Source organism: Haliotis asinina, chromosome 13 (assembly GCF_037392515.1).
Source record: "Haliotis asinina isolate JCU_RB_2024 chromosome 13, JCU_Hal_asi_v2, whole genome shotgun sequence".
Taxonomy (NCBI): Eukaryota; Metazoa; Mollusca; class Gastropoda; order Lepetellida; family Haliotidae; genus Haliotis; species Haliotis asinina.
In genome coordinates, this window is record NC_090292.1 from 15,183,784 (window position 1) to 15,210,016 (window position 26,233).

A 26,233-nucleotide genomic window follows, 5' to 3' on the forward strand; every position below is an offset into this window, starting at 1 on the left:
TATTTTGATATTGTTCAGTTTTTGATACCTTGTGAGATACAGGCAAACAGCCCGATCTCAAAGGTATGAATGTCTCACAACTTCTCATATGTGTTAATTGTGTTTTAGATTGTCGAAATTTTAATCTCACTCTTGCATCAGTATTTTCATGAAAGAAAATCTTTCTTGCAAAGAGCGCCACTTATGTTTTCATCCTGAAAACAATTTTTGCCAAAGAGATTCGAAACAGAATCAGAATGCCACCCGTCTTGTAATTCAGTCCCTATAGATTTTCCAAGCTCTCCTAGCGCTAACATAGTCGTAACTGCCATTCAGACAATAACTTACGACTATCTTAGCACTAAGAGAGCCTCGAAAATCTAGGCCCTGATTACCCAACCCACAGACCCCACCAGCAACCCTCAGTTTATAAGAAGGGACTATACAATAACAAAATTGATAATACAAAATGAACCGAGATAGAAATGGCTTGCACCTTCATGGTCTTTCAGATGTTAGGTCTGCAGTAAAGTTTAATTTAAGGAATAGATAAGGTAATCACAAAATTACTGCCACAAACGTCTTGATGGGTTTTAAACATGATAATTCAACTGCTGATTGTATAATGAACACTACGAAACAACAAGCAGTTGTGCTGGAGTTACCTCCCTCACCTGATCGATCAGTAATAACGCAACTCTGTACTGATCGTAACTTAATTCACTAGAAGTATGTAACATACCGAGATGTGTAAATACAGTAAGGACAGTACAGGTGACTTCATTTGAATTTTGATAATGAAATACAAGGTCCTGCTTCTGAAGATAGTTTATTCCTCAATGAGATCGTCCATGTGAAGAACTACTGATGTCACATGTACCAAGTATTTTGTCCTGGGATGTAATTGTATTACTCTCAAGGTCATAACACTGACTCGTGAATTAAAATTCGGAGGCATAAATCTAATTGTGATTTTAATAATTTGTCATTTCTTGCAAGAAAAACTCCCCGACCCAGTTTCATTCAGCAAAATTCCAGCTATATGGCGGTGGTAGGTACATATTTGAGTCTGGACTGGACAATTCAGTGATAAACAACATGAGCATCGATCTGTGCAGTTGGGAACCGATGACCTGTGTCGGCTAGCCTGACCACCCGATCCGTTAGACGCCTCTTATGGCAAGCATAGTGAAGGTCCGGGTCCACGAGCCTATCAATAATTTGTTCGTGCTCCCAGCCACAATATTAAACGTAACTAACGTGGCATTTTCCTTGCGACCCTTCAGAGGATTTTAAGTATACAAATAAGAGTGAGTATAGTTTTACACCTCACTCCAGTATTATTTCAGATATATGGCGGCGGTTTGTAAGTATCGAGTCTGGACCAGACAACGCAGTAATCATTATAACTAAAAGAATCATCACACGTGATTGGCGCAGTGGGTAGAGAGCTTATGTCGTTATCAATTACATGAAAACATGCAAACATGTTTTTACTCTTGTTCGGATGTTTGTGTGGTGCTTCAATCAGTTTGAACTGCCAACCCAGCCAACAATTTTTTCACAGCCCTCAACACAAAATGGAATAATGTCAAACACGATCCAGCTCGAGTTTGTCCAGTATCTACAGGTTCAAGTGTGTTCTACTGGGGACACAGAGTGCCCCATCACAAGCCCCCACATTCGTACCTCCCATATTTGATTCCGGAATACAGCTTATTTGTCAGACATGTCTGTCGTCGCTGTCAGTCCGTCTGTATGCAATGCAGGTGATAAATAATACACACATCATTCTGTCCGTCCATCCATTCGTCCGCTGTAATGTTTGTGCCCTTTCACACCTTTGAATCTAACATGTTTGTATTCAATGTGCACATTGTCACCTGATGCCTTTTATTACTTACGGATCAAACAAATACAAAGCGCAGCATCATATCATTGTCAGCGGTTAACCGTGCCTCAGGGGTACCAGGCAGTAAGAATCCACGTAAATGTCGCAGCATACAGGACTTCCGAACGCTCCCGCGCATAAAAGACAGGGGTGATGATCACACGTATCCCAGCATTCATGGCAGATATTACACTTCACCTTTCTACCCCAACATTCACCCACAATTCCCCATCAAAACTGAATGGTCCAAACAAACCAGTGATTGATATTCTGATGATCTTTCAGTAGCGACTCTTCTGTTGCTCAGCAGCAACCCTTCCGTCAGGCCAGCGGCCATTCTTAGCATTCTCCAAAGCATCTGTAAAAACACATTTTGCCCATATACCATCATCTTCCCATATATCGTCAATTCTTCACGTGGACACCTAACAGGAACCGTTTGTGTCTTAACCTCTGCTGTAATACATGAATGCAAGTGATATTTGTTCCTCATCTGGTCATGTTTCTGTAGTTTGTATGCTCTATGGTACAGCACGGTGACTTCAGAACGTGACCCTAAAGTGGCTTCCAAACATTGCCGGAGCAATGCTTAATTACTTTACTCTTGAGTTTGGCTTCCTCTACAATTATTAACATCACCAGCAGTGCCGTCTACTATGAATGGCAGAAACTATACGTATGAGTGACTATTTTTTCAAACCGCTTGAATATTTTGTAGTTAAACTTACACCATCAGCGTTTCCGTGTAATTTCATGGACGTAGGTAAATCCCGTGCCGCACGAGTGCACATCTGGCACAACGATCACTTTTCAGAGGGTTCGGAAAGAAATAAAGTGTCCCACCTATTCCCAGACCAACATAAATACAATGCCACTGACTGGAAGGTACGAGAGCACACCGAGGATATACTCGATACTGCTTTTCTTTACTTACACTGAAAACAATAAATCAAGTCTGTAGGTTTGACGAGATTAAAATCTGAAATATTATGTGATCCTTTTTTCTTTCTCTCAGTATATGTATGTCAGAAACACGCACTGAGGCGAGGAGGCGGGCAGGCAGCACTGTTCGTGACCTCTGTTGCCTCAACAGTTTACGGAAAATGGCGATTGGTTCAGAAGGAGAAACGATAAATAGCGCTATCACATCATGAGGTATCTGTGTTCAACGTCAAACGTTCCGATTGCTTTCTTGGAATTTGTGAGTGAACGTGATCACGTGACTGCCATTGGCAGGACTGCTGTGGGTGTGTGCCATGTGTTACAAAAGCTGGTTTAGAACGGAAAATAAATGTATTGTCAACATAGAAGCATGACGTATATAGTTTAACCGATATTTATAAGCAATGCTATAGGGGTAAACTCTCTGTAAAGAATTAAGCCTCAATTATCTCTCATTAAATATGTATTTTCGAATGTACATGATGTGGATTCCATGACAATTACACACACCCCCCCCCCCCCCCCAACAAAAAAAAAAAGAAAAAAAAAGAAAAAACAAAACAAAACAAAAAAAAAACATTTGTGCAAACACAACCAGTCTCTCGCTCAAGAAGTGAATTCGCAGTAACGAGTTGGCCTGTTTAGCGAAGTCGTTGTTATTGAGTTCTCGAGAAGTGACAGCCCCGGTAAAACTTAAAATCTTATAAGGATAAGGATGAAAACAATCTCTGGAACCTACCTTAAATTTCACTCCAGTCAAATCATATCAATGGAATATATACTCTTCATAAAAGAAACTTGACATGTTGTTTTGGAGTTGACATACTGAGTGCATTTGATTGATATTCAGAAAGTGTGCATTTGTCGGGGCATTTCTATTTAATTCAAGTTTATGTACTGTCTGCAAAAATCCATTGTGAGTAAAACCATGAAAGCACCACAACAGTGTTCATGTATGGTTTTCCAAACTAACAGGACACTGGGTACTTTAAGTTTCAGATATCTGTCTGACCCACTGAAAATTGATACTACCCATAGAATAAAAATTATATACACATTTCAAATTTTACATTATTTAACATCATATAATTGCCATTAATTGGCACTGAAATTATGAATAAAGGTAAAATTTGTAAACAAGTTTGACATGTTACATTTGACAACTTCAGTCAAAGTAATTGTGAAATATCCAGTTGAACACTGGGGGCATGTAGAATCCACCAGACCGTCGACAAATCTGCCAGATTTGCCAGAGGGTCAGACGCTTTTCGTGAAAACTGCCATAACAGGTGATTTGAACATTGGCCATGTGTTCAGTAAGTCAAAATGCACCTTTGTGAAGCACCTGTCCTCTGAGCCACACAGCAATGATGCATACAGAATAGCACTGATGCAGACTGTACCTGTGAAGGTCCAGGTTACAATACTGATATTCAATAACCTGTGGTTCTTGTAAGAGACTACTAACAGGACCGAGTGGTCAGGCTTGCTGACTTGGTTGAAATATGTCACCAGTTCCCAATTGTGGAGATTGAAACTCATGCTGATCACTTGTCTGGTTGAGACTCGATTTTTACAGACCACCACCGTATAGCTGGAATATTGCTGACTCTGGCGTAAAACTAAACTAAAACTTGTTTCTGGTCTTGCTGGACACATTAGGACTCGCACATCTGCCATCTAGCATGCACTTGGTAACCAATGAGAATTCCTTCGACTCTCTGCAAGTGAGAAAATGGTTCCAGGGAATGCGTCCATTGCTGAAGTTCAACATAATTCTCTTGTGGTGGTCTGTCATTGTGGTTACCTGAAACAGAAGTAAACAGCTCTGAGAACAAGAGTACTGGCACATCCCATCAATTTGTTGCCACTGAGAAGCAGGCAAATGTATTAGAAAGACCTGTACTGTACCACCAATAACAACTGTAGTTCAACACTACACTTGTGTGTTAAGAGGGGAAGAGTACCCCACTAACTACTGACATGTACATACAGGGGAAATGGGTACCCCACTAACACCTGATACCTACATGGAATGGAGATGGGTACCCCACTCACAACTGACATGTACAGACAGGGGAGATAGGTACCCCACTAACTCCTGATACCTACATCGAATGGAGATGGGTACCCCACCCACTACTCATACCTTCATTGAATGTATATGGGTACCCTACTCACTACTGACATGTACATAAATATGAGATGGGCATTCGACTCACTAATGATACCTACATCGAATGTAGATGGGTATCCCACCCACTACTGACATGTGTATAAAGATGAGACAGGTACCCACTCACTACCGATACCTTCATCGAACTGAGATGGGTACCCCACAAACTACTAATACGTACATCGAATAGGGATGGGTGGGTACTACTGACATGTACATAAGGATGGGTACCCCACTTACTGCTGACATCTACATCCAGGGGAGTTGGGCACCCCTTTCACATCTCTATGTAGGCAAGATGGGTACCCAAATCACCACTGACATCTACATCCAGGTGAAATGGGTACCCCACTCACCACTGACATGTACATGCGGGGCAGATGAGTGTGCGACCCACCACTGACGTCTGCATAAAGTGGAAATGGGTACCCCACCCACCACTGACAGGTGAGATCGGTACCCTAGTCACCACTGACATTATGTTGACTTCACAGTGATGGTACCTTGCCGATCAATGTTGCCGTCATCCCACCAGGGTCGGTTACAGTGTTGTCATGGAGACTTCATAGTGATGGTACCTTTCTGATCAATGCATCCGTCATGCCACCAGGGGCTGTTACAGTACATCAGTGTTGTCATGGTGACTTCATAGTGATGGTACCATTCCGATCAATGCATCCGTCATGCCACCAGGGACGGTTACAGTACATCAGTGTTGGCATGTTGACTTCAGAGTGATGGTACCTTGCCAATCAATGCAGCCTTCCTGCCACCAGGGACGGTTACAGTACGTCAGAGTTGTCATGTTGATTTCAGTGTGCAAGTGGTCCACACGGCACAATAACCAGCTATGTCAAGACACGTCTTCTGACACAGTTCAAGCACTGTTCTGTGAACAACTTCACAGATAATCACAACTGTTTGAAACAAATCTGTTATTGCAGACTGCCTCTTTCTGATTTTCCTTTGATAACTATGCTCGTCATACAGCCTCAATGTATTACTGTCTTAAAGTTAGCTCATAGGGAAGTAGCATCGTGGCTGTAGCCTCATACTGTTGTTCTCAGCATAACTATCATTTAAGTGGTACAACTTCACAACTGTGCTTTCAAAGGTTGCTTTCAGACAAACAATTGTTTCAAAGTCAAAAGATTCAATGAGCTATGACTGATCATACTGTATCACTGTGAACTTGTCTTGAAGCAGACATGTTTACCTAAATATGTCATGTTGCCAGAAAAATGCTTCATTAAACATTCTTCCAACAAGGACAAAATAAAAATGTACAAGGAATTCTTTATAATGTGTAGACATGCCAGGATGTGTATTTCACACCTGATGTCAGCCAAACCTTTGTAAAACATACTGGGGGTGCTTAACCTCCCCCCCCCCCCCTATATATCTATTTTAATAAAGGTGTGTATTATAATTGTTGGGTCAAATGATGCAAGCATATGTCATTGCTCATCTTTTGAAATTGCAACCTACTTTCATTATTTCACATACTTTGTGCACATAAAAGCTCTTATGATATTTAAGTTTATGTACCTGATCTACAAAAACAACACTGAAACATGTACTGGAACTGTGCCTTGTTTTGAAGTTTGCAATTCAAAAGCACAAATATGGTAAGGATTTTGGCCATCTGTGTACACTTGAACTGTTTGAATTATGAATGACTGCAGTGTGTCAGTTTGTCATCTTTTATATCCCCCACTATTCTTTCACTGTTGAATGATTGAGTTATTGTGACCGTCATTGTCACTGATTGCATACCCCCAACCCTCACCCACCCCTTCATTTCAAAACAGAGTGAGTCGGGTATGGTGATTGTACACACCCACCCACCCCTTCATTTCACTCCAGAGTAAGTCAGTTATTGTGATGGTATACTCCTCTCACACACACCCCTTCATTTCACTCCAGTGTGAGTCAGTTGTAGTGATGGTATACTCCCCATACCCACCCACCCACCCCTTCATTTCACTCCACAGTTATATGGCGTTGGTCTTTAAATAGTTGAGTCTGGAACAGGATCAGCACTGCGCAACTGCGTCAACTGAGTCAGCAAACCTGACCACCCGATCCCGTTAGTCACCTCTTACGACAAGAGTCGCTTCTAGCCGCCTTTATGGCAAGCATGGGTTGCTGTAGGCCTATTCTACCCCAGACCTTCACGAGTCCATTTCCCCCCAACGTAAGTCAGGTATATGATTGTATACCCCCACACCCATCTACCCACTCCTTCATTTGCCCCCAGAGTGAGTGAGGTATAGTGATAACATACCCCACCCCCCACACCCATCTACCCTCCCATCCATCTACCCACCCTTTCATTTCACTCCTGAGTATGATTGTATACTATCACACTCAACCAACCCTTCATTTCCCCCCAGAGTGAGTCAGGTATATGATGGTATATCCCCACAGCCAACTACCCTTCCTTTCACACCAGTGAATTTTAGTGATTGTGCACCACCACACCCACCCCTTCATTCCACTCAAGAGTAAGCCATTGTGTTTGTATGTCTCGACACCCACCCACCCCTTCATTTCACTTCAGTATGTGATTCTGCACACCCACCCACCTCTTCATTTCACTCCAGAGTGAGTTATAGTTAGTTATAGTGATTGCATACACCTACCCACCCCTTCATTTCACATGTTGCACATACATTCCGATATTAGTAGAATTCACACAAAATCCAGGAAGTCCCTAAAGGCGACTTTTGCTATTTAAAGATTAAATAGAAGACAGAATGGGTCAACTTCTGAGGCCAGTTACTGTGCTTAGCAGGAATTTTCACACCAGAATTGATTAAATTAGAATTGGCTACTCTCTGATCAGCTACATTTTGCATATACATTCCAATTTTATTAAAATTAAAACAGAATCCATTACGTTCACAAAAGGCAACTAATGCCTCTTGAAGACCAAAATAGTAGTATTTTGAGACAGGTCAACTTACGAGGCCGGGTACTGTGCTTGTCATAGCTTTATACACCAGAATTGATTAAATTAAGACTGGCTACTATCTATATAGCTACATAATGCATACACATTCCACATTAATTTAAACTGAAAAGAAATCCAGCAAGTTCCCTGAAACTGACTTTTGCTTGTGAAAGAGTATGATTTGTAGCATTTGGTGACAGAATTGATCAACTTGTGAGGCTGGGTACTGTGCTTGTCTTGGATTTAAACACCAGAATTGATTAAATTAAGATTGACTACAGTTTATGTAGGTACAGTTTGCAGATATATTCCATTTTCATCATAACTGAAAAGAAATCCTGCAAGTTCCCCGAAAGCAAGGTTTGCCTGTCGATGACCAGAATTTGAAGACAGAATTGGTGAACTTGTGCGGCCGGGTACTGTGCTTGTCACTAATTCAAACACCGGAATACTTTATTCAGACTTTCTGCCGTCAGTATAACTACATTATATATACAGAATACAAATTCATAAAAATTTCAAACAACTCCAGCACTTTTCCCGAGTCGACTTTTGTTTGTCAAAGAATATATATTGTAGCATTTGGAGACAGAATGGTGTGGAAAAGTAGTGCTCACCAGGAAGGGAACACGCGGCCACTCACCAGGCGGACGCTCTAACCACCACACAACTGCGGCTGTTTACACGAGAGAAGAAAGATAGCGACTGATACCTGGTTTGATCCATAAACCCTTACAGTACACACAATGTTAGTGATTAGGTGAAACCTCTTACTCATGATATCAACCACTGGATTCTTTGAACAAGGTTCTGTTTCAGAGGATCGCCTATAACATTGCTGACTCTGGCAGAAACAAACACTTGACCACTGGATTTTTCGCATGCGGTATAACGAGGGAAAACACTCACTCACTCACTCACTCACTCACTCACTCTAGTGAAGACTACACTGAAAGTTCTGTTGCAAAGCACATGGCTGACCAGATTGACAATAACAGTCACTCAGTCGGAACTGGATTATTTTTGCACGTTTCTGTTACAGATAGGGGCAACACTCACTCACTCACTCACTCACTCACTCACTCACTCACTCACTCACTCACTCACTCACTCACTCACTCACTCACTCACTCACTCACAGGCAGCATGGCTGGTTGTTTAAACACCACGCTGTTCATACTCTCTTGCCTGAGATCCCATGGAAGAATGACAAAACCGTGGGCTTTTGTTTCTAACAGTATGCATCGCCCCACTACAGGCATGTATGTGATCTTGGGACTCCCAAAAAGGTATGTCGACAGTTCGTGACTTGGTTAATCGTCCGTTGTCTAGGTGACTGTGTATGTTCATGTAGATATAATATATTTCACATGAAACCGAAACACACCTTTCTGACATGTCTTTTATATGGTAATCGTTCTCTTTCACGAACGGGTCCTTTTGAATTTTAAATGGTTTCTTCGATACTGAAACTCGCATTAATTATTTTATGATGTACATTTCACATGTACGTTGCGGTCATATTATAAGAAGGTCAGACACCCACTCACACACTGTACTGTACTGTACTGTAAGTTTTGTACAAGGTTTAAAATACATATCCATAATCGTGTACTCATCTGCTTGTATATGTGTGCTAATGTGAGCGTCAATTTCTGTTCTGACACACATATGAGGCATACACACATAACCAACGTTGCTTTAAGGAAGTATATTTAGTAAGAACCACGCTAAAACAGAGTCATGAGATGTCAACACGCTTGTCAACCATACTGATAATCAAATGTCCTGATTAACGATCTTTGTCATTTGGGGCGGTAGTGGTAGGCTGGTGGTTAAAGCGTTCGCTTTTCAAGCCGAAGACCCAGGTCCGAGTCCCTACATGGGTACAATGTGTCCATTTCTTGCGTGCCCCGCCATGATACTGCTAAAAGCGGCGTAAAACCATACTCACTCACCCTGCTCGCATAAGACATAAATCATACTGAATACAGGGCCTTAGTAAACGAACAAATCACTCACTCACACTATCAAACACTGGGTTGGTATTCGAAATGGAATGCATGTTATCCAGGCCACAGAAAGCGAGTTTTCACTAAGTTCCCAAAAGAAGACAGCGAGGTGTATGCGGAAGCTCAAAGAAAGGGGCATAACTCGGCTTGATGTGACGCTGAGCCATTTATGTAGTGCGGTAACACGTTTTGTTATTCTGACAAATGAAAGCAATCAGGAATATAGAGATGACCTGCGAGAAGTTGACCTGTGAAATTGTAACTACCTGCTGTGAACAACGGATTGACTGCTTTTGAATTTGCTGTTCTGCATTTCTGTTCTTAGGCAATAATGTGGCGAGTATATGTGTTTTCAAAATAAAACTCATTTGTCCTTTGTACTAAAAACTGAGTGTAAAATCAGATTTGATCTCGTCGCTATATGGCTGGAACAAAGCCATCGTGACTTAATATCCAACTCACCTCAACCGCATTGGGAAATTTAGAGAGTTCTAGTCTCATACACTAGTGTTATGCATGAGTAGACAGCTGATATTACGAGTTTAAAATCTTTTTATGAAACTTTAATGTGAAGATTGAAGGGGTGTTATTGTTTGCTGTAATACATGAATGCATGTGATATTTGTGCCACATCTGGTTGGATGGCACCACCACATGCTCAACAGCATTGAATCCACAGTCTCAAAATCATCTGTAAAGAGATATTTTCGGCCATTTTGTTGAAATTTCCACCATTGTGTGGTCGAATCCCAAACAGGCACCCTGGTGTGTGTGTTTTAGCACTTGCTGTAAAGCATAAATACATCTGGTATCTCACATCTTTCATTTCGTATATATATTGAGTTAGATATCCTAGCTGCTATCAAAATATTTTTCAGAACGTTTTTGACAAACTCGCATCTGGTCAAAATACGCAAAACATACATCACAACTTACATCATTAATATGCTATTTTTGAAATTCATTACTCCCAGTAATTTTCCGATTTTCACATTTCAAAACATACCGCAAATAACGCTGTGAATCTCGATTTTATACAGTTTGAAAAATGACGATGAAGCCTATTTTGAAAGGCTATTTAAGCACTTTAACTTGGTCTGAGATAATAGTGGATGGTATCAAGGAGCAGGGAATTTCCCGCAGAATTCAAAACTGTGAAGTATTTATATATGCGTGGTATATTTAGAATTTTATTGGACTTCAAAGTGAGGGATGTAGAGGAAGGATATATATGTCCCTGTGGCATCCAGGGCGTTAAGCAGAAGCGACGACATTGTATTTGAGTAACACTGCTTGTGTTGTGAGGCAGTGCGACGCTATTGCTGGCTGAGAAGACGACCGAGCACCTCTGTATGTCTGTGACGTCACCAGCAGTGTGACGCCACTGTCACTGTACAAATGGCGCCACGACAGCCGGGTGAAGCTCGGCTCAGTCTGAGGTCACAGAGTGCAGCGACATGTAAACAAACAGTGTGTTGTTGCCTGTTTCATGATTCGCGATATTCTCAGAACAGAATTATTAAAATTAACACAGAATTACGTTAAGACGGGCGACATTTATTTATTTATTTACAATCACTTACCGTTTATGTTTATACACAGTTTACAATTTTCCTACCTGATTATGCCAAAGACAAAACATGACAAAATGTCTGACATTCAACAACTTTTATTTATATTAAAAAAGAAAAAAAAGGAAATCACTTGAATCGTGACCCACGACTACGTGAACGGCACACACCACACCGTGTCAGTAACGACATGTGCTCCGTCCACACCGACACTGACTCAGTGTGCACCACGTGACACCAGGAGATTCAACAGTCGCTGATGTCCAAAGTCTCTCGCGTAGTCGGCCGCTGTCTTCCCGTCGTTGTTCCTGGCGTTGATGTCCACCACGTTCATGGACAGTATCAACTTCACCGTCTCCAGGTCTCCACCTCTACAGGCGAAGTGAAGGACGTTGTCACCGTACCCGTCCACCAGTGACACATCAGCCCCTCTACTCACCAGGAACTCCACCACGTCCCTGTGTCCACTCTCTGCTGCCCGCATCACCGGTGTCCTGCTGTTCCATCCTCTACTGTTGATGTTCACCACGTTCATGGACAGTATCAGCTTCACCATCTCCAGGTCTCCATTATAACAGGCCAAGTGAAGGACGTTGTTACCCCACCTATCCACCAGTGACACATCAGCCCCTCTACCCACCAGGAACTCAACCACGTCCCTGTGTCTATACCATGCTGCCACCATCACCGGTGTCCAGCTGTACCCTCCTCTATAGTTGATGTTCACGTGACCCTCGGCCAGGATCCGCTTCACTGTCTCCAGGTCACCGTCCCTGCTGGCGTCGTAGAGGTGGCGGCCTGCCGCTGCTGATGGAGTCGCGCTGTAACACAAAGTAAACTGTGTACACCAGACATCTTTGTCACACATCTACAATGTTTACATCACGTTGATACGTGACTCGTACATTGCTACGTCATTTAAACAATTCCATCATGGCTGACAACAATCCAACATGACGGGAATGTCAACATGTGGTTTCTGGAATTAACGATGGCGTGTTTAATACATAAGTTTCTGTTAGAGTCAGATGTTCTGCATTACGACTTGAAAGTGTTGATGTTTGTTGAAGTTTACACGATGATAGTGCCAGTACAACTGTTGCTGCTGGGTTTTCCAACCTACCGTGTGTGTCAGAGTCTTGTGTCGTCACTGGCGGCGGTGGAACCGTCTTGCTGGGTGTCAGATTCTCACTCGCGTCAGTCGTGGAGACTGAAACAGGGAACATGATGTTCAGAACACTATACATCGCACATAAGCATTTCTACTGCTGGCCTGTTTTCGCCTTTCCTGATATGGTTTGCCTTTCAATATTATGTATGATTAAATTCTAAATACATATCTTATGGGAAAAAGTATTAATCACATATCGTTCTACTTGACTGAGATAATTCTTACTAGCAAGAAAAACTTATACTTCCCATGGTATCTTGACCTTCCCATGGCATCTTGACCTTCCCATGGTATCTTGACCTTCCCATCGTGACCTTCCCATGGTACCTTGACCTTCACATCGTGACATTCCCATGGTATCTGATACCATAGGAAGGACACTCGTTTCGTAAAATTCGTACGTAATGAGACCTCGTGTAATATTCTGTATGTTTGTACGTACCGCCCGTCTATGCTAACAGCACTCATAACATATCCCTGTGAACTGGACACTCGGCTCAAGGAAACAGAACACCACACACACAAGATACAAATATTTATTGCAACGTAACTCTATCACAGGTTAGCTTTCGATGTTTATTGCCGTAAGTCGATACTTGTGGTGCTTTCGATTAGAGAAAACAGGTTAACTTAGACTTGAACAGTAACAGATCATATTTCGTTTAAATAAGCCGGACTATTATTATATCTAAACTTAACAACTCAGACACAGTAATACGATTCTATGCGACACGATATAATGAGTGGTTTATATTACATTGATATACAAATTTATTCTTGCAGACGTACAACGCCGCTCAAAATACATACAACGCAACGCTCCTTTCAGTGTATGTACCGAATGTTCTGTCCGAGATGTTCCTTGCTCAAATGTTCTGTCCGAGATCGTCTTAGCTCAAATGTTCTGTAAGAGATCGTCTTGGCCCAGACCGGAAGTATGATTGAAATATAAGAAATATTCATATGTGCCCGACCCACAAAGCGTTCGTAGCGTTAAGACCTAACGTATCTCTATACTGTTGCAATGTCTAACGAATGGCTTAATGTTACGCACGTTTCATGGACCCTGTCTCTGATCATGAAGACAATCAAATACTTCACGAAGATGCAAAACGGACTTCGTGAAACTTCAGCGAAAGCACAACGTAAGCGAGCGTTTAAAGGCCCCATTTAAACTTGAATAACTGATAATGTCTACACCAGTAATATCGTTTGTGTAAAATAATGAGTGGGTGAATATCGTTTTTTTGGGCAATACTCCATACTTTCCAGAAGAGGGAAAAAAGGAACGGACGCATTGTACTCATGTCTCCGGTAGCGAATGACCTTCGGTATGACGAATGATTAAGCTACCCAACCGTGTCTCAATAAAATGAACATTTTTTCGGCTTATGAGAATAATCGTAGACAATATTGCAATAATTAAATGAATAAATAATAGTAATTAAACAAATTTTCATTGATAAATATAAAAGAATGCATTATTTAATAAATGCGTGTTCGCTTCGAAAATATTCGTCTCTAATTGTTTAAATGTTCCTAAATCATTAAATTATATTAATGACGCCCATGATGCTGTGTAACGTTTCATTGCAACAATGGTGTTTACGCAAATTGGAATTCGTTCTAGCTAAGACTGGTCATGAAAAAACATCTCACCCTAATGCGAACCATATGTATATTCGTACATATAAAGACATATAAACTCTTAGCTTACCTCACTAACTTGAACGATGTTTTTGCTGTGCAAGCGACCACGCACATGCACACGCACATGCACTCACACACACACACACACACGTGAACACATATACGCACAAGCATATATACATTCCAAAGACGACCTAGAATTAATCTCATATGATAGCTTCAGTGAAGCCGAATACCGTTCACACGTAACCTAAAACAACGCACTCTGCGTAACTATGAGAACCTAAAGCTTAACATTGCACGTGGACATTACACAGGCATCGATGTAATGAAGGTTGTCCAAGTCATCTCCCAAAACATTCAGTCAGTTTAGATCCCCCGTGGTCCCTAAAGTGGTTGTGGGTGATTCTCAGCCTTTTTTAAATATTGCATTGTCCCAATCTGAAATTCCTCTTTAGAGACATATGCTAGATTTATTTCATGGTACCGTGACATACTAATTGGTTTTACTTTCCTTCGTCCACACGGTTTTCAAATTTGTGTATCTATCATGAATTTATAACTGTTTATCATGAATTTATAACTGTTTAAAGTCACTAAACGGCTGGAATACTGCCGCTATGACTACAAAATTATCTCACTCACTAACAAAGCCATCATGCTCCAAGGGTATTCTACACTGGAGTGAGTGAGTAAGTTTAATTGTAAGGTCGCTTTTACCAATACCTGGGGGACTCCAGAAAATGGCTCTACACATTGTATCAGTGTGGGGAATCGAGCCAGGTATATCGGCGAGCGAACGCTTGCACCACTAAGCTACTCCACTCATTTTACAAAGAAGAAACTGGCGATAACAGAAGACACTGATTAATGACGGGAGAAATTTAAATTTAAAAGTCGTGTTAGGAATTTCAGTTATTAAAATCCATCCTCAGGAAAATCCTTGGCGTATGACTCGGTCTTTACGTAATGGCAAACATAGGGTTGACATAATGAGCAAAGACACGTGATATCGGGATGCAATGATATGATCTGGAAGATCAAATGTATCGCTCCTTACGATCACGGTTGCCTTGGAGATGATTTTAAACAAGAAACCATAAGGTAAAATATTGTAAGGGATTAACTTTGATGGGCGTGTCAACCTGACTTCGACATCCTTCATTCAACCTTCCGATGTTGTTGTTCAACGGACAAGAGACAATGTTCATCTACCGCAGCTTGCAAAGCGTTGATAGTCTACCGAGCATCACCACGAGGAAACACTGATCAATATTCCAAAACTAGCATATCAAATAATATCATTATACTGCACGCAAATTCACAAACTACAACCAGCTCTCCTCACACGCAACAAGCTTTGACACATTCGATTCTCCTACGGCAGTGGAAGCAGTGTTGCAATAACATAACGTGGTGGCCGTGACTTTACGGGACTTGGTTCCTTAAGCAGTGTGACGTAGTCAGTTACAAATTGATGCATCTAATAACCACTAGCAGTCATATCAACTTCCTGGGCAAGACGTTCGTTATTTTTTTCCACATGGCCGTGACGTCATCTCAAAATGGCGACCTCAACCGATCTGCACTATTCAGGAACCTCGTACGAACTTCCTCGAACAATTACACGAGCATGTTGCCGTTTGACATGTGGTTTTGTTTCTGGAATTCAAACACTTGAACACAAGCTCTCTGTTTCTCCCTCAACCCGTCTTCTTCTCTCCGTCGCTCGGCGAGTGAATTAGTTTTACTCTCTTAGGACGAACAGACTTATCTTTACCGGAAGTAGGAGATGCGCATGAATCAAACTGATCACGTGTTACTTTGGGCTTATGGCCGAGTATTTCTAAGATGGCGTCAACAGTTGTGTACAGTTCGTTTTCAAAGTTGTGCATCCGGCTGTAAAAGAGGAAAATGTATATGTAAAAAAAACAGAAGTTTCCCCGAAGAGGAATTTCCATGAAAATCAACACTGTTTCACTGTTTGAGCCGATACGTATTCTTGTCGCATGGTATGTTAATTAGTCATGGGGGGTAATACCAGTTATATCTCTGCAGAAAATGAAGAAAGTCTCGGGATTCATTTTAGTTTATGATTATGTACCTTATCAAAATGAATCATGAACCGAGTATGTCTATATTTTGCTATCATTTCAAAAACTACATCTTAGTCTACTACGGGTACATAACGATATTGTTGCAAGTAAGACAAAACCAGCCTCAAGTACCCTTTAAACATAATGGTTATCCAGCGTAGGCTTGACAAGATAGTTATCTAGTAAGGGATGGGCATGTTGGGAATAGGTTAAGAGTTGTTTAAGGTAAGACCTTAATAGACACAGCCAAAGGTCCGATAAGACGAAACTCAAAAAGGGAGCGTACAAATGACTGTAGATCTCATGCTCAAGTATACACTTAAGATAGTCACACGGCTGCGGTCGCCTTGTGCAAATGCGCCAGGGGTTTGTAGCGACAGGTGGAACAGGACAAGGCTAAGGGTTTGACATAAAAGGATTCTAACATGGATAAGTAAGTGAGTGAGTTTAGTTTACGCCACACTCAGCAATATTCCAGCTATATGGCGGGTGGTCTGTAAATAATCGAGTCCAGCCAATCTCGTGAGCACCGATCTGCGCTAACGAGAACCGATGCTGTTAGTCGCCTCTCACGACAGGCATTGTCGCCTTTTGTGGCAGGCATGAGTTGCTGAAGATTTATTCTGCCCTGGAACTTCACGGTTCTTCTATCATGGATTTGACATAACGGGACTGTAGTTCATATAACGGGACTGTAGTTCATATAACGGGACTGTAGTTGCAGTTACCGCTGGCAGCATAAACGTGATGATGACAACGAGCTCGATAAATATAAACCTCAAGCATACGTTCGAAATAACGTGATCTCAGTAATGTGTGCATGGATAATGAAATGAGACTAGGCTTGGACATTATTGTGAGTACAATGGAGTAGGTGGGGACATAATGGGAGATAACTCTGTGATATACTCACTCATACAGATTCTCCAGCCTGCTATCGATGTCGGCTAAAGAGTGTATACTCCCTTTGTCAGGATATTGCTTTATTTCATATTCTATATTCTGTAGTTTCCATATCTGCCCGGTACTCGAACTCGACTTGGGTGTGTATGTAGTTCCGCTTGAAGCAATGGGAGACAACCCTCCGTGACCTGTCAAGCTTTCGGAAGTTGGGTCTTTGCGGACCGGAAGTGTTTGTTTCTTAGTCTGACTTCCGTCATGCGTGGATTGTGACTTCTCCTTTTTCCCTTTCCGACTCTGCTGGACTGTATCTGAAAATGGGTATTGATACAGTATAATTAGTGAGTGGGTTCAGTTTTACTGACCACCCGATGCCACTATTTGTTTCTTACGACAAGCATGGGTTACTGAAGATCAAATTTGACCTGGATCTTCACGTGTGATGTTGAAACAGAGATATAGTAGATGGTTACACATGGAAGTGTCTATTGTTTTATTCAGTCCAGATTGTTGTCATGTGCTTTCTCCTCTACATTTGTACCTGTCAATCAATTTTATGGATGTATGAACGAGCACAGCGGCGTGAAATAACAGTGACATATGCCCCGTTGTGTTCAGTTGTTGTGGTGGACCTAGTGGAGCTGCTGCGGTTGTTGCGGTTGTTGTTGTTTGCTGGTGATTGTGGTTCACGTTGTTGGTGTAGATGTAGTCGTCGTGGCGGTGTTAGTAGTAGGTGCACCACTGTTTCGTTTCTTATACCCACTACAGCGATTTAATACAGTCTCCAGCTATAAGGCAAACACGGAAGTGCCCATAGCATTTGCATGGGGACTCGAACCCTCAGGTAAAGATTAGTCAACAGGTAAGACTAGGAAAGTGGACACTTGTTTTTGTTTGTTTGTTTTTTAAGGGAGGAGGGGCAGTAGTGAGTAGCCGCAGTCATCATGGTAGTGATGATCTTGAGAGTGAGTGAGGATTTTTATAAGTTGAGAAAAATGTGTGCGAGTCTATAAGGATTAGTGAGTGAGTTTCTGAGTGAATGTAGATTTACGCCGCTTTTAGCAATATTTCAACAACATCACGGCAGGGGACGCCAGAAATGGGCTTCGCACATTGTACCCTCATGAGGAATCGATCCCGGGTCCTCGGCGTGACGAGCAAACACTTTAACCACACAGCCCCCATAAGGATTAGAGCGCAGCGGTATAATGAGGAAGGAGGATGAGAATGTACAGGTGTTAGAGCGCCAGGATGAGTAATGATAGTGTGTTGGTGTGGCAGTATGGATTCCGAGACTAATTACCTGTCTTCTTGTTGAAGTCTTCCTCCGTCACCTCCTCAGTGGCGCCCTCTGTCGACAGTTCCAAGATACCCACCCCTTCATCTTCCCTAGCAGACAGGTCGATGATGTCGTGACTGGTCCGCTGTGCGTCCATGCTGCCCACTCGTCGCTGCCTCAGACCAGCACGTCCTGTTGAATAAATATAATAGGAGGAATTATACAGGACGTCGATGAGCCAGCAAAGGTCACTGTGGCAACGGACCTACAATCTTTCTTCTGGGGCACTGGCAAGCCTGCGTGAGAGCGAGCATAGTTTTACGGCGCCTATTTAAGCCTGTATACAACACCTTTAGCTATAGCAGTATTCTAGCAATGTGCTTGGAGCGGGTGGGGGGACCAGAAGTGGGATTCTCACATTGTATCCATGAGTGGTATCGAACCAGGATCTCAGGTGTGAAGAACGAACTGAATGTACTTGTTCGGTGCATTCCCAGAGCTGCTGTTTGAGGAGTGAGTGAGTGAGTTAGTTTAGATGTAGGTCGCCATTGGCAAGATGAGGACAATATCAAGGCGGGGGACACCGGAAATGGGTGGGTGAGTGAGTGAGTGAGTGAGTGAGTGAGTGAGTGAGTGAGTTAGTTTAGATGTAGGTCGCCATTCGTAAGATGAGAACAATATCAAGGCGGGGGACACCGGAAATGGGTGGGTGAGTGAGTGAGTGAGTGAGTGAGTGAGTGAGTGAGTGAGTGAGTGAGTTTAGATGTAGGTCGCCATTCGTAAGATGAGAACAATATCAAGGCGGGGGATACCGGAAATGGGTGGGTGAGTGAGTGAGTAAGTGAGTGAGTTAGTTTTGATGTAGGTCGCCATTCGTAAGATGAGAACAATATCAAGGCGGGGGACACCGGAAATGGGTGAGTGAGTGAGTGAGTGAGTTAGTTTAGATGTAGGTCGCCATTCGTAAGATGAGAACAATATCAAGGCGGGGGACACCGGAAATGGGTGAGTGAGTGAGTGAGTGAGTTAGTTTAGATGTAGGTCGCCATTCGTAAGATGAGAACAATATCAAGGCGGGGGACACCGGAAATGGGTGAGTGAGTGAGTGAGTTAGTTTCGCTGTAGGTCGCCATTCGTAAGATGAGAACAATATCAAGGCGGGGGACACCGGAAATTGGTATCATACATTGTACCTATCTAAGGAATCGAACCCAGGTCTTCGATTAGATGACCAAACCACTAGGCTCCCCCACCGCCCTGGTCCAGTATGAAATCAGGTGACGAGGTGAAACACGTTCCTGAACTTGACCCTTTTATGACCTTGACGGTCACACCCCTACCATTCATTGGCATCCACAATTATTAACTGAATCTGACTGCGACACCCCACAACATAATTCCCAACACCAATCCCATTCCCAGACATTGCCAAAGAGTGTTGCTATGCTGAAGTATGCGAGAACCAGATCACTAAATATTGCAAGTCATGTGAAGAGGGTCACCAAGACGACGCCCTAAAATGTGCTGTTAAGGCCGAAATCGCGGAAATCACCAGACTCGCCGCACAAGCGGCTAAAGCCAAACAGAGTTAACTCCCCTTATACCCAACGCTCCTTGCGTTGATTCACTTGTTGAAGTGAATATACGCGTAAATGAAACTGCGTGCCTTAATGTTATCACATGTGACATATATTTACACAACCGTTAGCAAGATGATCTTGTTTAGCATTTTTTGACACTTCAGAACTGACAGCGCGCCGTTGTGTTTGTCTGTTCGCTTTTGGTTTCAATTGTGTGGAGGAGGTAGGAGTCCCGGGGGATACAACCACGCCTAGGAAAGCACCTGTACGCTGTATAAGAGAACCAATATATACGCTTGTGACTGCATCGAACACAGTACTAAGCGTGTATTTTCAGGCACATCATCTGTTCATGAATATCACCACTGTTCAGAGCCCACTGTTCTGATAGGTCATGAGAACTGTTGACAGGTTGTAGACACTGTAGATGTTCAAGATTCAACATTCTTTACTCAGTTGCACACGCCTCCAGAGCACATGCATACATACAGTACACATACGTGCACGTCACAAAGTATATCATTATCATATATGATAATGGTGAGTTGTCTCCCTTAGCTGTGCACAGACAGCTGTGTGATTTGTGTGCACTTAGAACATTCAGTGCTAAAATTTCTAACATAGTCTTATGAGCCAAACTTGTACGAACACTTGGTAAAACTTGTTTCTCAGCTTGTTATACATCTCAACGTGTTATACGGCGACATAAAGTAACAAAATGCAGTTCGTATTCAAGTGCAGATACATTCAAATTCGAGTCACATTGTCCATCATGAACAATTAAAAGGATGAAGTTTTCCCAAAAACAAAAGTAGATGAAGCGTTCGTAAAAGTGTGAGTTGTCTCCCTTAGCAGTTAACATACAGCTCTCTTGTGTGTCTACATCACATCAATCACTTGGACAAGTTCATGTTCCATTTATTTCGGTAGTAGTGGCCTTAGGCCCAGAGTACAAGCAGTATTGTTTTGGTGCTTTTAGGTAACAGCGTGAATGGCATAATTATACAAGCAGATAAATTGTACGACTGAATAATGATAATTATTAAGTTGACATAATGATACTACAAAAGTTGATAGCATTAATTCCCTTACAATAGAATAGTTGCAACAATGTATAACAATTTGATGCAAAATTTGATGAAAAGGAGCTTGATGTATAACAGTTTTGAAGCAAAATTCTGGACAAAAATCATAATGAGTTATGACAAATTATATATGTATATAGTGACCAATATATATGTATATAGTGACCAGTATATATGTATATAGTGATCAATAAGCACAATATTTTGTAGTTCTTATAAGTCAGTCAAACAATTGAACCATAACAGCTATAGGTAAACAAGATGTTGAAATGTGATGGAGTTATCTCCCTTGCATCAGGTTTTGGGGTACTTATTAATGGGCAAAATTCAAGCTTTCCTGTCGAAGATCATGATATTGAGGGCAAGTATTAAAAAATAAATTTCAGCCTCAAGTACTTTTGGACATAGTCTGTTCCTTCACTGCCTCCCCGCTTCAAGGGCAGTAGAAATGGCATCGTCCACGCCTCCTCGAGCCTGCAACTTTCAAGAACAATGCTACATTCAGCAACAATTAGCTCCAAAATTCTGTTTGTCTTCACCAAACTTTTTGAATGATAGAATGTCATGTAACAGAATAAATTTCATCCAAATCAGCCCTGACCAGATAAACATGGAGTGTCAGAAACCAACAGATAAATGTAGGTTTCTTCATGTTCACCTTTCCTTATCGTCCTAGAAACATACACATGCTGTTAGTTGCACACACATGCTGGTAGTTGCTTGGGGAACATCAACAAAGAACAGTGCTTAGGAACATACTGCAATAATATATCAAGCATCTATATAAAGTCAGCTACTTACTAGATAAAACTGAAACAGAAAAATTACAACCAGAGGTTTAATATTTACCATCATTAAGGCACCGTCAACAGAAGCCTTAAATGTTTTCTTGACGATTGGAATTGCACAGGACAAATTTCTTAACTTCACTTAAAAAATTAACTGTCAGCATCTTTAGTAATCATAGCATAGCAAATGAAAACAGAAACAATTTCCAAAAGTTAGTTGCACAAGTTAAAAGTTGGCAGTCTGTACCTGGAGCCTAGTCTCAAGTCCAGCCAAGTAATATTTCTGCTGGGCAAACATACATGTTTAGTTGGAAGGGTAACTACCTTTTCGTAATCTTTTTACAGTTTTCAAAACACACGGTTATAATTGCATTGTATGGGTTGCTGACTTTGGCACAGACTTGGTTGAGGAATTCAATAAAATAATGTGTGCATGAATGGACAGGAATTGTCATTGGAGGATCAAATCAAATCACTCAGCATACAATGTCGTAACTTCTGTCAAGACTTACTAATGAGAAATACCAGTTTATATCAGACTGTAATGTCTCTGTAAACCGTAAATACTTGGGGTAATTCAGTGAAATTTGTGGTAGTACGTGGTAAATATGACACCTCTAAACATTGGAAGAAAACAAATAGTGTAAGGGAGGCAACCCAAAGACCATGACTGACAAAACCATTCAGGATGTATAGCGCGTCGCAGTGTTTATCCTCATGATGGAACTCATATCAGCCAAAGACAGTGTTACAGAGTATCCTGGCAGCAATGTGAAGTAGGGACAGTTGTTGACATGACATGACATGACATGACATGACATGACATGACATGACATGACATGACATGACATGACATGACATGACATGACATGACATGACATGACATGACATGACATGAGAGAGTTGGTTGGCAAAGCACCCATCTTATCTTCATGACTCTAAACTAGTCATAGACCACAGTAAAGAAGTCATTTGAAGAATAGTCGGCTATTTCCAGCTAGGGTCATGGTGAAATAGAAAAATCAGCAAATTTGTAATCACCGAATGAAGTAGAGTGTTCACAAGGGAAATATCTACTGGTCTTATTCGTCACATAAACATGTGGTAGACATTACTTCGTACATACCTATGTAGAAAAAAAAAACCTGTGCTAAATAATGGGCACATTTCAGCAAATATGGAAATTTGCTGACTTTCACGAACCTTTGTAGACAACACAAACATCTAAAAGCAGGTGTTAGGACACATGTGAGTATGCAAACAAAGCAGAAATGAGGAAAGAAAGCATTCCTTTTCTCACGACTCCACTGGGCAACAATGTGAGCCAATCATCTATGGGACAATCGCATGACCTACCTCCGACAGTGACCATCCATACTGTAACTGGTGAGGTGACCAGTGTTAGCGCTGAGGACTGGGCTCTTTACACCTTGACTCTGGGCTCTCCAACAAACTGTGGAGTTCATCGGATGTTCTGGATTTGAAAAAAGTGGATTTTAAGACATACATTCACGGTAATTATTCATCTGAACCAACACCCAAAGAAACATTTCATGCCAAATGTGGGATATATTAACCCTTTAACCCTTGAGCTCCTTTTGAAGCAGGTTTGTAGTTTAACCTAGCAGTGTTCCACTTTATGATGGCCACAACGAAACATATGAACTGGGGATGTGTCATAATTCATTCATGTTTGGAGGACAAGGTCACATACTGCACATCAGATACAAGTGGTATCACCAGTATATCTCCAACTATAATGCATCAACAGTGAGCAGGGGTCATAGCACACAATATAAAACAAAATTTTACACAGTACACAATGTTGTTTTCACACACAACATGAGTGGGTGAAGTCAGCACCTTACACCACTCTTACACCACAGTAAACACAGTTGGTAGTGACCTACCCTGGCCCTAATATACCTAACCCTAAGGATCGGAAAGGGGATCCAAGGGCTAAGGATACAGTTGAGGGTGGGTGACCTACCTTAGGGGATGACGCCATCACTCTCCTCACCAATATCCCTTCACATCATCAACAAACTAGAACAAGCTACAAAACCCGAAGTGACGACCTATAAATCCACACACACCACCCACAGCATCAAGCTTTAACACCTCCTGCAAACACCTTACTGGCTGTTACGTTAAGCACTATCACAGACGTCAGTTGGTGGCACAGTGAACTTTGTCATGGAAGGAGCCAGGGTCCAAAAGAAGCAGGCTGTGGGACAGTCATTCAGCAGCAGGTCTGGTGCGCAATGGAATAAAGAAAAGTAACTTTATTGGTGAACAGAACAATTCATAATGATGACAAAGAATGTTTCTAAATGAATGAATGAATGAATGAATGAATGAATGAATGAATGAATGAGTGAGTGAATGAATGAATGCAACACAATACAAACAGACAAAGAAACATGACGCTGTACACTGTCCTACTTTGATTTCATTTTCCAGTCCTTTCAGGGTAGACTTGATGTAGATGGTAAGTGGAACAGACGCGTTACTGGCAGAGGCTGCAGTATGAGACAATAAATGCAAATGATGCAACTGATGTATTTGTTATCATTACGGAATATTCCGCATTTTAAGAAAACCAAAGTCTGTTGTACAACCCTGCATGATTCTGTTCATTTACATGCACGTCATGAAAAATGTTTAACATAATTATGCTGGTTATTTGACAAAAGTTCAACATTAGATGCACGTCATGAAAAATGTTTAACATAATTATGGTGGTTATTTGACAAACGTTCAACATTAGATGCACGTCATGAAAAATGTTTAACATAATTATGCTGGTTATTTGACAAAAGTTCAACATTAGATGCACGTCATGAAAAATGTTCAACATAATTATGCTAGTTATTTGACAAAAGTTCAACATTAGATGCACGTCATGAAAAATGTTTAACATAATTATGCTGGTTATTTGACAAAAGTTAAGCATGAGATGCACGTCATGAAAAATGTTTAACATAATTATGCTAGTTATTTGACAAAAGTTCAACATTAGATGCACGTCATGAAAAATGTTTAACATAATTATGCTGGTTATTTGACAAAAGTTCAACATTAGATGCACGTCATGAAAAATGTTTAACATAATTATGCTAGTTATTTGACAAAAGTTCAACATTAGATGCACGTCATGAAAAATGTTTAACATAATTATGCTGGTTATTTGACAAACGTTCAACATTAGATGCACGTCATGAAAAATGTTTAACATAATTATGCTAGTTATTTGACAAAAGTTCAACATTAGATGCACTTCATGAACACGACATGAGTGTATAATATTCAATTCCCCCTCAGTGCTTTGTGGCACAAACTACTTGGGTGATGTTAGTTGGAGCAATGAATGAGTAGACTTCTAGACAAACAAGCAAACATGAAACAATAAACAAGGAAAGCTCGTAGAATAACTTGGGCACTCAACATGAAAGTAAGAAATACGTTGTCGGAATGAGTGAACATAATAATGTCGGTATATTGATTGAATTTTTGGGTTTCACGCTGAAAGGCAGGGCGACTGCTTCAATTTTAATACAGATATAAGATTTGAATACTGCGTACTTGCCACGAAAATGGGTGACACTGTGTTCCACGAAAGAGGTATAGCAACTGGTTGTCCCAAAACATGACAATGTTGGAACGCTGCCCGCCTCGTGCGGGTATGACGGAATGTCAAGAAAGCATAAATATAAAAGGCCGAGTGAAAGACGTGGATGCACCTACCGCGACATGTATGTGGGCCTCGTCCCTTGGCTTTGTAAACTTACCACAGGCCCTTCTGCTTTGCTCAGCGGTGTAGGCCGCCACGCCCAGCGCCAGCTGATGGAGGTAAACATTGCGATCTGGCCTGTGATTGGTGCTTGCTGCCTGCTGCCTGTTGGCTGCTGCTTCCGGGTTACGGAGTGCTTGTGGATGCAGGTGACAGTTACATTGACAGCGACTTGCTACAGCTGCGGGTGTATTTGCGTGGGAAGGGAAATAAAAGACCGGGAGCTCTGAGGAAAATAAAAAGAACTTGATTTACGTAGAGAAAGTAAAGTGAAATTATGCACTACTGGTGGTTGAAAAGTGTATTGTGATGCATGCAACTGACTTGGCATCAGTTATATATTCAACAGGACTCTGAAAGTGCC

The 26,233-nt window shown here is 41.5% G+C and overlaps 1 protein-coding gene and 1 long non-coding RNA gene across 5 annotated transcripts; both read right to left on the reverse strand.

Moving 5' to 3' along the window:
* Positions 1–11,609: 11,609 nt before the first annotated feature.
* Positions 11,610–12,342, reverse strand: LOC137260445 (uncharacterized). Its single transcript, XM_067798104.1, has one exon. It carries the CDS (start codon positions 12,210–12,212, stop codon positions 11,745–11,747), a length of 468 nt encoding a protein of 155 aa, XP_067654205.1. The 5' UTR covers positions 12,213–12,342; the 3' UTR covers positions 11,610–11,744.
* Positions 12,343–21,103: 8,761 nt separating this feature from the next.
* LOC137260446 (uncharacterized) lies at positions 21,104–25,930 on the reverse strand. 4 transcript variants are annotated; one of them, XR_010954752.1, is made up of 4 exons: positions 25,868–25,930; positions 24,216–24,330; positions 23,433–23,550; positions 21,104–21,768 (listed from the first exon to the last, which is right to left on the reverse strand). It is a non-coding gene; the product is annotated as an uncharacterized lncRNA (long non-coding RNA). The 4 variants fall into 4 exon arrangements; XR_010954751.1 differs by having other exon boundaries at positions 21,110–21,768; positions 24,211–24,330; XR_010954750.1 differs by having other exon boundaries at positions 21,110–21,768; positions 25,824–25,900.
* Positions 25,931–26,233: the final 303 nt, after the last annotated feature.